Here is a 15,887-nt window from a genome sequence, read left to right on the forward strand (position 1 = left end):
ATATCTAGATTGACAGAGAAATGAGTCATTCAGAAGAATGTGACCCCTTCTGGTCAGACCTATTTCTAAATAGGTCTGAAAAATTCGTGGCAAACATTTTATGCTGCAAACATTTTTGTTACATAACAAATTGGCTGTAAAGCAATTTTGCAGTAAAATAAATACACATTAAACTGCAAAAATTAAAGAGAAATATTAAAACAACATACTTAAATGCTGTTTTCTTTTTCACAAAATTTCTTACTTTATCAAGAGAACTACATGTTCCTAATTATTCAAAGCTTGTTTGTGACTAAGCTCTGCACTGCATTTGTAAAATCCTCTGTTCATTTGACAGATGATGCATCTAATGTTCTTCTCTTCATTATATGCAATGTATGTAATTGCTGGTAAATATCTGGATCACATTTAAATGTTCCATCACCTGTCCAGACCTTATATTTTAGCAAATTATTGAAATCAGATTCTGTCCCAAATACCAAAATTCTGTCTACATCATGTTTTCCACTATGAAGCAGGAAAAAAAGATCATTATTTTCAAGAAAATTATACTCAGGGTGCATGTATTCACTGGAGGGTGGAAGAAGTTCGATTCTTTTTTGTTTCAATCTTCCAGTAGCTGCATGATGCTCTTGGTAAAAATGCCTAAAAGGAGCTGCTGTATCTAAATTAGCTAAAAATTGATAAATAATATACTCAAAATTGTTGCAAATTACCAGCTGCCTCTTTCACCTTTGTCCTGTAGCACTGCACTGTGCCATGAAGCACTATCCTCCCATTGTTCATCGATTTGCTTGAGCAGGCACCAGTAACATCTCCATTGTGAGACTTGTTGTTACTATTTTTGGCATATCGAATATGCCACCCAGAGTATCCCGCCCACATGGCACCTTTGTCATAGTTTGATAATTTTTAGTTTGACGGCACAAGATTACTGCTCACTGCAGCATTTGCAGCCTGATTCTCAGACTTCACGTGCACTCTTTAAGACCATCACACCTACCACCACTGCATAGACCAGACTTAAAACCTGTCAGATCAAGTTGCCAACCACATATTTTACCCTTAATGAAAATATTACCTTAGAAATAATTAGCTATAAAACACACATTGTTGGCAGCCAAAATGCTTGTGGCAAAGAATTCACTTTGCCCAGAACCTGTCATAAAAGGACTAGAGTAAAAGTATGGGGGTCTGGTACTAATTAAAAGCAAAAACTGTGCCCCCTGAATGGAAGATGACATTTGCATTCTGGAAGTGAGAGTTGTGCCGCCTATGCCAGTCCAAGTAGCAAAGTTAATAGCTCTGGGATTCCTGGAACAACAAATTTGATCTCCAGAGTGCTAACTGCCCTTTTATGTGGACAGGTTGCTTCCCCTTACAACTCAAGCCAGTTGCACATAGTCACAATATGGTTATCATAGGGGAGAAAGGAGTTGGTTAAGATGGAGAATCGTGCCCAATGGGCATCTGAGTTTGATATGAAGTGAATTGTTAGAGTTTTAAAAATGTTTTCATGTAGATTATCTATGAGTTTCATAAATAGTAAATGCTGTAATTGTTATTTTGTCATTATGCTTAATTTACTCTAAAATATTGCCAGAAGGGCCAGAGAGATAGTATAGTAGGTAGGGTACTTGTCTTGCATGTGATGGACCCTATTCCATGCCCAGCACCACATATGGTCTCCTGAGCCTTCCCAGGACAGAGCCAGGAGTAAGTCCTGAGCACCACCAGGCCCCCACCACAAAAAAATAATACTTTCATAACACCTAAATACTCAGGAAAAGTATCAGAATTTTCCACCAAAATAAATAAATAACAGAACAATAGAATAATGTTCGTTTGTAGACACATATCTATTTGTGCACCTATATACATGTATCTTTAGTAACAATTATTTTTACAAATGGAAATAACATATACCTATATATATGTAACATATACCTATATATATAAAGACAGAAATTACATTTAAATAATTTTTATGACATGATTGTGGGGACTCTAAAATATGAAATCCACAAAGCAAGCAGCAGGCTGAAAGCTCCAGCACAATTTCTACATTCCTTGAGGAATTCTTGAAGAATAATTCCATCTTCTCTGAGATGACTCAGATTTTTCTCCTAAAGGTTATCAATTCATTGAAAGAGGCTCACTAGGTGAGGGGTAATCAGCTTTACTGAAAGTTACCTGATTTTATTTGTCACGGTTGCAAAATGCTTTCACAGCAACATCCTAAAGTAGTTTGACAAAATAACTAGACTATAGCTTCAGCTGGAGCGATAGCACAGCGGGTAGGGCGTTCGCCTTACAAGCGGCCAACATGGCTGACCCGAGTTCGATTCCTCCGCCCCTCTCGGAGAGCCCGGCAAGCTACGGGAGTATTCGATATGCCAGACACAGTAACAACAAAGTCTCCAATGGAGACGTTACTGGGCCTGCTCGAGCAAATCGACGATCAACGGGAGGGCCTTTACCTTTACCTTTACCTTATAGCTTCGTCAAGATGACATGGAACATGTTACCATCGTAAGAGATTTCCTCAGCTCTTTTGATTTTCTCTTCAACATAGGAGAATTACTGCAAACTCTAGACAGATTTGTGCACTGGGACCAGATTCTGCCCAGACTCTGGGGGGCTTATGAGCTGAACTTTGGATTCCAGGTTTCCTTTAGTATCTCCTGAGTCCCAGACACTCCCCTGCTTCAGGTTGTGACTCTGCTTACCCTCTGCTATGACTTAAAACAGATGAAAATCTCCCTTTGAAGGAATTATTGAGGACTTCTAATAGAATACTTGGCACTTTAAATCAGTGGCACTCCTGCTTTTTATTTTTACTAATTATACATTATTCAGTGGAACTTTAATATTACTATATTATAAAAATCTGTCAAAAGAAAATGAGTAAGATAACCCATAATCACACTACCCTAAAATAACCACTCAACATTTCAGTATACTTCAGTCTAGTTCCTCTGTGTATAATTTTGCAAAGTTATAATCATACCCAATATACAATTTCATCATGTTTTTCCACTTACCATTATATATAAGCATTTTTAATGCTGCTACATTATCTTCATGGCTGCCTTGTTAATAACTACACAATAGTTCACTGAATTTAAGTGTTTTATTTAACTATCTTGTTATCTTTAAACACTTTCTAATTTTTTCTTACAATAACTACTCACATCTTTGTGATTATAGTGTTCTTTTTCATATTTTGGGAATTTTCACAAAGGCTTAAATTGTTTGGCCAAAGGATAAAAGACTTCTTATTTTGGGCTCTTGATGTACATTTTGCAAGTAGCAAATTTTCAAGGTTGCTTAAATTTTCACAAGTCTCCCAGTCAATAGGTCCCTGGTGTATTTGTTTTCTTGAGGGTCAGACTCTGCCAATGAGGCTTCGAAGTCAGGAGGCAAACATTCCAGAGCCAAAGCTGGAGTCTTACATTCCATCAAGCACCCGCTCCTCACTGCCCTGTGTTTGTGACTTTGCTTCTCATAGACTGAGCAGTTGATCACTCTGTGGGTCCTCTTCATCTTCACCATCGTGGGGAACTCCACGGTGCTGCTCTCCACATGGAGGAGGAAGAGAAAATCGAGAATGACCTTCTTTGTGACTCAGCTGGCGATCACAGGTAAATTGGCATGAAGGGGGCAGAGAAGGGAACCACAAAATGTGGACTCCTCCCCATTTTCAGTTCGTTTACCAATAGGAGTGATTAAAAAAAACAATCAAATGGCCAAAGTCATTGAAAGTAATAATTTTTTCCTATGGAACTGAGCTTACATGGGAGGGGGCCCTTAGGATACTGGTTGGGGGTAGAGGGCTCTCTAGCAATGGTTGTGGTGTCGGATTAGGTGAGCATAAAACAGGGTATTAACAGCATTGTAAATTCCAGTACCTAAATAAACAATATCTTCACTGTCACTGTCACTGTCCTCCCATTGTTCATCGATTTGCTCGAGCGGGCCCAGTAACATCTCTAGTGGAGACTTTGTTGTTACTGTGTTTGGCATAGTGAATACATCACGGGTAGCTTGCCAGGCTCTGCCGTGCGGGCAAGATACTCTCGGTAGCTTGCCAGGCTCTCTGAGAGGGGCGGAGAAATCGAACTCGGGTCAGCCATGTTGGCTGCGTGCAAGGCAAATGCCCAACCGCTGTGCTATAGCTCCAGCCTAAACAATATCTTATAAGAAAGAAAAGAAATAGGAGAATAAATTCAAAGGACACCAGTATATTTGGGAGTGATTTCCATAAGATTGTAAAATGTACATTTAAATTTTCTTCTTGCAAAAATTAAATTGCTGTAGATTCCCACATAAGAGTAAACACCTGCAATTGAAAAACCATTATCATCTCCAAGAAATGATCCTATGGTATTTAACTCTTACTGTGAACTGCAAACTCCTTGGTTCAGTAAGGGGATACAATTATTGCATGTCATGTAGGAGTTTAAGAAATATACCACAGAAAAGTGAACCAAAATGATCTCTGTTCAATAATGAATGTGAAGTGAATGGGTATTGCCTCTGAAATGTGACACAACTGCTGGAAAGAGTATAGTCCTCCCATTTTTCATCGATTTGCTCCATCAGGCCCAGTAATGTCTCCACCATGAGACTTGTTGTTACTGTGTTTGGCATATTGAATACGTCATGGGTAGCTTGCCAGGCTCTGCTGTGTGGGTGAGATACTCTCTGTAGCTTGCCGGGCTCTCCGAGAGGGGAGGAGAAATTGAACCCTCCTCGGCCAGGTCGGCTACATGGAAGGCAAACGCCCTACCACTGTGCTATCGCTCCAGCCCTGGAAAGAGTAGATAGACACAATATAACATGCAGGACCAGGATGCTTAAAGGTGGCTTGAGGTGTGGCCAGTACAGTACACCATGAATGCATCACACCAAAGTTGAGAAAGTTCTGATCTGCGAAACAAATATCACCATAGAGCAAGGGAAAGTCCAGATTGTTAGGTTCGTAACAAGAGGGTAAGAGAATCAGGGAAAGAGTCAGAGAAGAGAACAGATGCTAGCTTGGAGGTTTCAGTGCTCAGGTGCTGGAAAATGCCTTCAGCCTTTCCAACACATGGAAACCCATTTCCCACTCCTGTAGCTGGAGGCAAAAAGGGTAGTCAGAACCATCCAGTGAGAATGAGATGTAAATCCCTAGAAGAGTGTGGAATAACTTACTTTCCTCCTTCTATTTCTTCAATTACAGTGTTGCATCCATAGTATACAGAACTATGTTCTTTTCAGGCTAGAAGAAGTTAGCAAGGATATCAGCTTGGAGCTTAATATATTGTCAAAAGTTTTGAATAATTAATGAAATTTCACCAACTATTGCCAGAGAAAATTATATGTTCTATTCTAATCCAGACTCAGCTGTATCAGCCTCTACTTAATTTCTCATGACTTTTCCAGATGTCTGTGTCTTATTTGCTAATTTATTCTGGAAAGACTCAAGGGGTCAGTTCAGAAACATTTTATGTGAAACATTCTCAGAGAGCAAAGTTTTTCTCAGAGTCTATGATGAGCGACCTTCTTATTAAAGATATTGATATTTTCTAAGACAAAATTGGCAGAATAAATTTATAGATCTCATTAGTTTTATTAAATAATTCATGAATTACACGGCATCCCACAGAGTAAGAAGAAAGGCTTGCACAAAAGGGAAGAATTTTATAGCCAGATAGACGATGGGAGAAGTTGCTAGCAAAGAAAATAATTATTTTTTCATGTAGTTATCTTCCCTCAAGGAAGACTGGGGAATACAATGCAAATTACCTCTCTAGTATTGGTTAGAAAGAACCAGATTGGTTGATTTGAGATTTCAGTTTAGGAAAGTGTGAGATTATTAGCTAATTATATTTGCTATTAAATCTGAGCTTGTTAAACTCAATTTGGGGCAGGTTTTGTTTTGATTCTATTTTTAACACATTTCTTTCATGAGCTCAGATCCCTAGATAAAGCAGGTAAGAGACCTTACTCAGATATTAATTGTTTATTAAGACCAATGTTGGGACAGGAGAGATAGAATAGGAGTTAAGGTGCTAGTCTTGCACACTGCTGACCCCAGCTTGAGTGCTTGGCAATATATGATGCCCAAAGCATTTTAAGGATGATTCTTATGCACAGATGCAAGAATAGTCCCTGAGGACCACCAGGTGTGGCCAAAACTTAGCTCACCCCCCCTACACACACACCACAACCCCTTCTCCACACACACACAATCTCTCTCTCATACACACAACCTCCTACATACACAAGCCCCCCAGATACACACACAGGCCGCACTATTTTAATATATTTTATTTGATTTCCCTATCATTTACTATTGTCTTATCATCTTTTCAGATTTTTGAACCTTATATTCTTGCTAATCACTTATACTTCATACCTACCAACTCCTCTGAGTTCTGTTCACTTTCTTAATTATTCTATTATTATTATTATTGCCAGGTTCTCTGAGAGGGATAGAGGCTTTTAGGGCAGACTCTAATCACACTTGCAGGTGTTCCCATGGTGCAAACATGGTTTGAAATATGGTGCGGTAATAATGAAAATGAAAAATGGGTATTAAGTGTCTTATGATGTGCCCTGGAATGTGGCAGCGGCTGGGTAGTGAAGGTCAGCCGATGAAGTATTTATCTGGCTCTGGCATGTTGGATCTTCTGGGTGTGATCTCTGGGTTGCTGGAGATTGGTGGAAGCATGAAGAGGATCTTTGTTTCCGGGTCTCACTGAGTCTGGAGTCCAAGGTCACAAAGTTCCGCTTTACCTGGTCCTGTAGGACTTGACTCATAATCACTGCCAACAGTATCCCACCACACAGCAGAGCCTAGCAAGTTATTCATGGTGTATTCAATATGCCAAAAACAGTAAATACAATGGGTCTTATTCCCCTGACCCTGAAAGAGCATCCAATACAGCAGTGTTAAGAAGGATGAGCAAGAAGAGGCTGATAAATTTTCTCAGGGCTGAAATAGGCTGCCAAAACAAAGAAGGACTAACATGGCTGTCTGTACTTTTAACACACGTATGCTGGTATTGGAAGCATCTATCGAGGACCTGATGGTGCAAATGCAGAAGATCAAGTATGACATCATTCATCTGACCGAGACAAGAAGGCATCAATCACATCACACCATTTTCGACACTGGAGAAGAACTGTTCCTCGGAACATGTGACGAAAGAGGCGTCAGTGGTGTCAGTGTCCTTGTCAACATGAACTTGGCCATGAGCATTGATTTATTCAAATATCAAACACCCTGAATCGGATGATTACACTTGAATAGATGTGGCTTACTACAGGCAGTTTCTATCTACATTGTCTATGCACCAACATCCAATTACCATGAAGAAGAAATTGAGAAGTTCTACAAGGTGCTGGAGAAGTTCCATAAAGACCACACCTTCTACAAGATCATTGTCAGTGGTTTTAATGCCAAGTTAGGACCGAGAAGATCATCCAAAGAACTCAACATCAGGACCCATGGCCTAGAATGGAACAAATAGGGTGAGAGACTGAGTTCATCATGTCGACCAAGACCATCCATAGTAAATCACAGTTCCAGAAGGCCAAAACTAAACGTTGGACATAAGAATCTCCGGGTAGACAGTTCCATGATGAAATTGACCACATCATAATCAATCAACGGTTTTGCCTGACTGATGTTGCTGTTGTCCGAAAATTCCAAATGGGATCAGACCACCATTTCCTTCATGCAAAATTCTACTTCATGGAGTGGAAAGAAAGGTTTGCAAAGTTTATGAAGAGAACTCCCAGAACGACCACCAACTGGGAGTTCTCTGGAAATATTGCGGCAACATGGGAAGATGCAGTCATTGGCAACATCGATGAGGAATGCAATGGACTGGTTCAGCATTCTATGATTGTGCAAGGAATGCCGAAGGAGTGAAAGCCACAAAAAGATGCCTATCTTCAAAAACTCTCGAGCTCATTTGCCAAGGTTGGTGGGCTAGAGTGTCAGGCAACCACATGCGAACATCCGAGCTCAGAAAGCTGAGCAGAGAAGTGATAAAGGAAGACCTCAAAGAGAGAAGAACAGCAGTGCTGGCCGATGTGGCAGAAGATGGAAAAAACATTTGAAACACCCCCCTGTCCTTTGCCAACAACAAGACCAAGATGACTGCCTTCCAGCGTCCTGATGGATCTATCAAATCTTCCAGAAGGGCAATGGAGAAGATTATCCATGACTTCTACTCGAATCTCTTCAATAACCATGTCTACCTGCCTACATACCAAATTCCACCAGATGGATATGTCATTCCCAACGATCTCCCTTCCAAAATCTGGTACGCCATTTTGTCGGTAAAGAAACGAATAGCACCTGGCCCAGACAAGGTCAGACCCAAACACCTGAAGAATCTGCAATTAGTACTCATCAATACACTGGGCTCGGCTTTTCACAAGCTATCTTTTTGAATGCAAGGGTCCGTCCCAATGGAAAACCAGCAGGACTGTCCTACTGTACAAGAGGGAGACATCCACAACATTGGAAACTATCACCCAATCTGCCTGTTGTTTGTCGTCTACAAGCTGTTCACTAGAGTCATCCTGAATAGGATTTCCAGAACACTAGATGAAGGACAACCATGAGAGCAGGCCGGGTTCTGAAAAGGATTCAGCACAATTGACCATATGACACGGTAACCAAGCTCATTGAAGTTTCTCGGGAGTTCAAGATGCTGCTCTGTCTAATGTTCATTAATTTTAAAAAGGCCTTTGATTATGTTGAGCCTGAAGCAGTCATCGAAGCCCTAGCAAATAGGGCATTCAAACTCAATACATCAGGATCCTGTATTAAGAATTCACTACCAGGATCTCACTGTTCTACAAGGAAGTGATCATCCATGTCAAGAGAGGGGTTCAGAAGGGTGATACCATTTCACCGAACCTCTTCAGTGCCATCCTCAAGAACGTCATGCAATGACTGGAATGGGAAGGAATGGGAGTGAATATAGACAGTAGGCAACTACACCACCTCCACTTTGCTGATGACATCGTTCTAATAACACCAGACATTAGCCAAGCAGCACAAATGCTGGCCGACTTTGACCATAAGTATGGAAAGGTCAGACTGCAGCTGAATCTCAAGAAGACAATGTTCATGAGAAATGGACTCGTTCCTGATGTTCCATTTGCTCTCAACAGAAAGAACATCTCCGAATTCAGCAGTTATGTGTACCTAGGTTGAGAACTCAACATGACAAACAACCTGGCACCCGAGTTGCACAGGAGGAAGAGAGTGGCATGGAACATCTTCAAGAGTGTCGAAGAAATAGCTAACAGGATGAAGACCCCTGCCTCTGGGCACATCTCTTCGACTCCACTATTCTTCCTGCATTAGCATGCACCTCAGAGACCTGGGCCCTACAAAAACAGGATGAGAACGCTATGTGGGTCTCCCAAAGAGGAATCAAAAGAGCTATGCTAGTGAAGTATAACACTTCACAAAAGTGAGAGAAAGAATCCAGAGTTCTAATCTCCGTCGATGATCAATAATCAGGGACACTGTCTGGTTTGCCAAGGCATCGAAAATCAGTTGGGCTGGACATGTAATGCAATTTGGAAACAACCACTGGACTAGAGCCATTTCTGACTGGATTGCATGGGACGTCAAAAGAACGAATGTCCGCCCACCTATGAAATGGTCAGACTTCTTCTTCAAGACCCTGAACGAACGGTTTGAGGCTCTTCGTATTCCTGGAGCGAGCACAGGCTAGGCTACACTAGCACGCGACAGGGATGAATGGAGACATTATTGGAGCCTGCTCAAGCAAATCGATGAGTAACGGGATGTCAAGTGATCAAGTGATTATTATTATTATTAATATATGCTTTTCCTAATAATATGATTAGGTCTCTTTCATTCTCTTTAAAATCATCTATAGAGACATGACTTTTGTAATTAAAAATTTTACTGATTATTCATATAATAGAAAGATAGGTCATTGTTGAAATGCAATGTAAAATTGAATATTATTTCTTTTGTAAAAATTCAGCTACCAGCAGAAAATTTTCACTTTAACTTGTTCTTGGTTTAATATCTTTTTAATTTTTTTAAATTTTTTTAAATTTTTTTATTAGTGAAACACCATGAGGTACAGTTATAGGCTTATAAATTTTGTGCTTGGGTTTCAGTTATACAATGATCAAGTGCCCATCCCTCCATCAGTGCCCGTCATCCATCACCACGGATCCCAGCATCCCCCCACCCCCCATCCCCCCCGTCCCATCCTGCCTCTGTGGCAGGGTATTCCCCCTTGTTCTCTCTCTCTTCTTTTGGGTACTGTGTCTTGCAAGAGAGGCTGTGAGTGGCAATCATGTTTGGTCTATAGACTACTTTCAGCATGCTTCTCCCATCCTGGGAGGGTCCTCACAACACCCTTCATTTGGTGCTCTCTTCTCTATCTGAGTTTCTTTTCACCTAGAACGTGTGGCTGGCCTTCCATTCATGGAGCAAAATTCCTGGTACTAATCTCAGCCATTCCTGGGTGTTAATCTCACTTTTTGTTGCTTTATGTTCCCCAGATGAATGCAATCTTTCTGTGTCTATCCCGCTCTTTCTGACTCATTTTGCTTAACATGATACTTTCCATGTAGTACCACTTGTATGTAAATTTCATAACTTCATCTTTTCTAACAGCTACATAGTGCTCCATCGTGTAAATGTACCAAAATTTCTTTAACCAGTCATCTGTTCTTGGGCACTCAGGTTTTTTCCAGATTCTGGATATTGTAAAGAGTGCTGCAATGAACAAACAATTGCAGATGTCACTTCGACTATACCTTTTTGCCTCTCTGGGATATATTCCCAGGAGTGCTATAGCTGGGTCAAATGGCAGATCAAATTCTAATTTTTTGAGAGTCGTCCATACTGTTTTCCAAAAGGGTTGGACCAGCCGGCATTCCCACCAGCAGTGAAGGAGGGTCCCTTTCTCGCCACATCTGCGCCAGCACTGGTTGCTTTTGTTCTTGTGGATGTGGGCCAGTCTCTGTGGTGTGAAATGATATCTCATTGTGGTTTTGATCTGCATCTCTCTGATGATTAGTGATGTAGAGCATTTTCTCATGTGCCTTTTTGCCATTCGAATTTCTTCTTTGCGAAATTTTCTGTTCATTTCCTCACCCCATTTTTTGATGGGGTTGGGTGATTTCTTCTTGTGGAGTTTAACCAGTACCTTGTATATCCTTGATATCAACCCCTTGTCGGATGTGTACTTGGTGAATATCCTTTCCCATTCTGTAGGCTGTCTTTGTATTTTGGTCACTGTTTCTTTTGAGGTGCAGAAGCTTCTTAGTTTAAGATAGTCCCATTTGTCTAGCTCTGTTTTCACTAGCTCGGCCAGTGGCGTGACATCTTTGAAGATACCATTAGCTTCAATATCATGGAGAGTTTTGCCGACTTTGTCTTCAATAAACATTATGGATTCTGGTCTGATGTTGAGGTCATAAATCCATTTTGATCTTACTTTTGTGCATGGTGTTAGGCAGAGATCTGAGCCCACTTTTTTGCATGTAGCCATCCAATTTTGCCAGCACAGTTTATTGAAGAGGCTTTCCCTGCTCCATTTCACTTTTCTTGCCCCCTTATCAAAAATTAGATGATTATATGTTTGGGAGGAAATGTCAGTATATTCAACTCTGTTCCATTGGTCTGCAGCTCTGCTTTTGTTCCAGTACCATGCTGTTTTAATTATTACTGCCTTGTAGTAGAGAAACAGAGAGAGAGAAACCTAATAAATCGAATTAGAAATAAGAATGGGGATATCACAACAGAAACTAAAGAAATTCAAGAGATCATCAGAGTCTACTTTGAAAGTCTGTATGCCACGAAACACGAGAACCTGGAAGAAATGGATAAATTCCTGGATTCCAACCATCTCCCAAAGCTGAATCAAGAAGATATAGAGTACCTGAATAGACCTATTCACATCAAGGAAATTGAAACTGTAATCAAAAGTCTTCCCAAAAACAAAAGCCCAGGCCCAGATGGATTTACTGGCGAATTTTTCCAAACATTTAAAGAGGACCTATTGCCAATTCTTCTCAAGCTTTTCCAGGAAATTGAAAAAACAGAAACTCTCCCAAACAGCTTCTATGAAGCCCATATCTCTCTAATACCAAAAGGAAACAAAGACACTGCAAGAAAAGAAAACTACAGGCCAATATCCCTGATGAACACAGATGCAAAGATTCTCAACAAAATACTAGACAATAGAATACAACAACTCATCAAAAAGATCATACATCATGACCAAGTGGGATTCATCCCAGGGATGCAAGGATGGTTCAACATTCGGAAATCAATCAACATAATCCATCATATCAACAAAAGAAAAGATAAAAATCATATGATCATATCAATAGACGCAGAGAAAACTTTTGACAAGATCCAGCACCCATTCATGATGAAAACCCTTGCCAAAATGGGGATAGAGGGGACTTTCCTCAATATAGTTAAAGCCATCTACCACAAACCTACAGCAAACATCATCCTCAATGGGGAAAAACTGAGACCCTTCCCCCTAATGTCAGGGACGAGACAAGGATGCCCACTCTCTCCACTACTGTTCAATATAGTACTGGAAGTACTTGCAATAGCGATTAGGCAAGAAAAAGATATTAAGGGCATCCAGATAGGGAAAGAAGAAATTAAGCTCTCACTATTCGCAGATGACATGATACTATACTTAGAGAACCCTAAAACCTCTATCAAGAAACTCCTAGAAACAATAGGCAAGTGGAAGGCTATAAAACCAATACCCAAAAATCCATGGCATTCCTATACGTAAATAGTGAAAGAGAAGAAAGTGACATCAAGAAAACAATCCCATTCACAATTGTGCCCCAGAAAATCAAGTACCTAGGAATCAACTTAACTAAGGAAGTAAAGGACCTGTACAAAGAAAACTACAAAACGCTACTTCAGGAAATAAAAGAGGACACGAGGAAATGGAAAAATATCCCCTGTTCATGGATGGGGAGAATCAACATCATCAAAATGGCAATACTTCCCAAAGCACTGTACAAATTCAATGCAATCCTTATAAGGATACCCATGACATTCTTCAAAGAAATGGAGCAAACACTCCTGAAATTTATATGGAACAATAAGCCCCCACGAATAGCTAAAGCAATTCTTGGGAAAAAGAAAATGGGAGGAATCAACCTCTCTTGGTTTAATATCTTATTGTTACTTTTCTACTTTTTTCTCTCTTCTTAAGTGCTATATGTACCTAAACCAAAAGTTATAGGTTTTATTTATTTTATTTTTTGCCGTTGTTAACTTCCTTTAAATCATAACATTGTGACATTGTGTATTTTTAAAGTCAAACATTTGAAAGGAAAAGAGAAAGCGAGAAAAAGAAAATGAAATAAATAGAAAAATGAATTTTTATTAATTTAAAGTCAGATTGAGATGGAGGTGGGCGAAAGATAAGTATTTTCAAATAAAGGAAGTTGCATGCATTTTCACACACACACACACACACACACACACACACACACACACACACCCTGGAATTACTTATAATTAACATGAAGCCGGGCAGCACATATGTCACTTATATACCACTACCATCATAAAACAGACAAACATACATACTTAAAGATATATTTAGATGTGGCAAAGATATCAATTTGAAACTTAAAAGCTGTCAAAAACAATTAAATGAATAATTAAAAATTTTCCTTCTATTATCAAAGAGAAAAGTTGTGTCTTCTATTGCAATCCGTAGTCTACTATCTTAGTCTGGGATTAAATAAATTAATAATGTTTACATATGATGTAGCTAAAAATAAACTGGCATAGGAGAAGAAGGATGATGGTTAAGTATGGAATAGCCTACAGCCTTCTCTCACCATAGCAAAATCTACCTCCAAATGAATGAAGTCCAAGATCTTGAGTGGGGCCCCCAGTGGAAACTGGAGACTGTTTTCACCAGAGAGGCCAGTCATCTCTGGAAGAATCCTTCTGTGGGACAAGCAATGGCAGCCAGGAATGAAAAGTGAAGGTTTCTGACCCACGCTGGAAAGGTGAAGGCCTTATTGATGAAAACAGGTAGGTTAGGGAAAGCCCCACCCCCACCCCCTACACACACACGTGCACGCGCGCATACACACACACACACACACACAGGATGGCAATGAAATATCTGGAAGTAATAAAGCCACCAGTCCTAAGTCTGACCCACCTTATGGATACACACCTGATAAGACCTTCTCCAGCAGCAGACCCTGAGGAGACTGGACCCCTCCCTACAGAAAGGGCCTGAAGGAAATTACTGGAGAACCCCCAATTCCTTCCTTTAATCTGATTAACCCTAAGCTAGTCCAGACCAGAGAGGCTTGGACCCATCCTCTGAGAGAAGATCCAGCAGGACCAAAGGTCAAGAAAAGGAGTTTCAAAAGCTGCACCCAGTTCTACCCACTTAGCAACAACCCTATCAATAGACTCTTGTCTTGGTAGAAGCTCCACATTGGGGCAGATTGGAAAAACCCTATAAAAGCCACCTGCAACAAAGGAAGGGCATGCATTTACTGCCTGAGCCCAAGTGCTGCTTGCGCCCACGTGGCTGAGCACATGTGGTGCTCAAGCACATGTGGCATCCACATCTCCCCTCTTAAGATGTGGACTTTCATGCTTTCATGTCTAATGCTGGGATATATGTAAGGGTTCTCTCCATTCTTGGAGAAGCCTGGGTTCTCTCTAGAGTGCATTACTCTCCACTCTCTTCCACTTTCTCTTTCTCCTTCCCTTCAAAATCTCTAAATTAAATCTGTTTTACTTCACCGTTTGTCTCCTCCGGAAATTATTTTCTGTGAGGTGAGACAAGAATCCATAACCCTGGGTCCAAGGTGGCAGAGGCAAATGGGGAGAAAGTGACCGTGTTTCTCTCCTCCCTGCTTCACATAAGCTACCAGTGAGGCCCACCAACATCATGGTGAGAATAGAAAGCAACAGTCAGGGAGGGTTTTCTAACTTCTAAAACCTGACTCTTGTCCTGAGGAAAAAAGAGTGCTCACATGGAACACATGTATACCAACCTTAAAATTATGCTCTTAGAAAACTTGATAGGGGGACAAGAACTATGCCGGACAGCGCCTAAGGACCCTAAACCTTGGAAGTCTCTCGCATCTTGCAGGGAGCTGCCACCTCAGGTTCCATTTTGTGCAAGTAACAGCCTGGGGGTAAATTCTACCCCTTATATGCTAGGGACAGGGCAACAGAGAGATAAATGACAGATGCTCACCCCAGGCTAGACAAAACTGGCTCTCCCCACTTCATCTATGAATGATTGCAGGCAGCCTTAGCAAGTTCCTAGAGGCAAAATGTGTTTTATTTTTAAAAAATTGTTTTCAAGTGCTCAGTAGACCTCCCATTGTCTATTGTGGTCAAGTTCAATCCATTTTGGAAATTTTTTACAGCCCGTGCTTGGTCAATCTGGTTAGCAGAGACTTTACCCAGACTCCATACTATGAAGGTCACACTTCTGTGAGCCTGGATATGCGGTTTGCCTGGCAAATGCAAACTCCCTGGTAGTTAGGCAGCTCTGCTTGGTGCGAGGGTTGCTATATGACATACATGAGCTCAAGTCATCCTTTACTCCCTAGGTCTGCTCTGACACCACAGTCACCAGCAGGCAACAGCAGCTGCAGATTCCACTCTCGGCACTGATCTGGTCCTCAGTGCTGTAGCTGCTGCTGTAAGATTGCGCCTGTGTACTCCCAGCAATGGTGCACAGTGGCATAGACTCAACACCACAGTCTCTGCTCTGGAATTAGCAAATAAACCTCAGATTTCTTCTTCGACCTGCACAAAGTCAAATCCTCATATTTGTACCATGCATAGGGAA

General features: G+C 40.8%; 1 protein-coding gene across 2 annotated transcripts in view; it reads left to right on the forward strand.

Annotated features, from left to right (window-relative positions):
* NPSR1 (neuropeptide S receptor 1) overlaps positions 1–15,887 on the forward strand; it is a 239,043-nt gene that overhangs the window by 37,054 nt on the left and 186,102 nt on the right. For both annotated transcript variants that reach the window (XM_056118230.1, XM_056118232.1), the window contains exon 2: positions 3,512–3,644. In XM_056118230.1, the coding sequence (XP_055974205.1) occupies positions 3,512–3,644 (133 nt within the window). The remainder of the gene's footprint in view (positions 1–3,511; positions 3,645–15,887) is intronic.

This window comes from Sorex fumeus, unplaced genomic scaffold, assembly GCF_029834395.1.
Source record: "Sorex fumeus unplaced genomic scaffold, SorFum_2.1 ptg000037l, whole genome shotgun sequence".
Lineage (NCBI taxonomy): Eukaryota > Metazoa > Chordata > Mammalia > Eulipotyphla > Soricidae > Sorex > Sorex fumeus.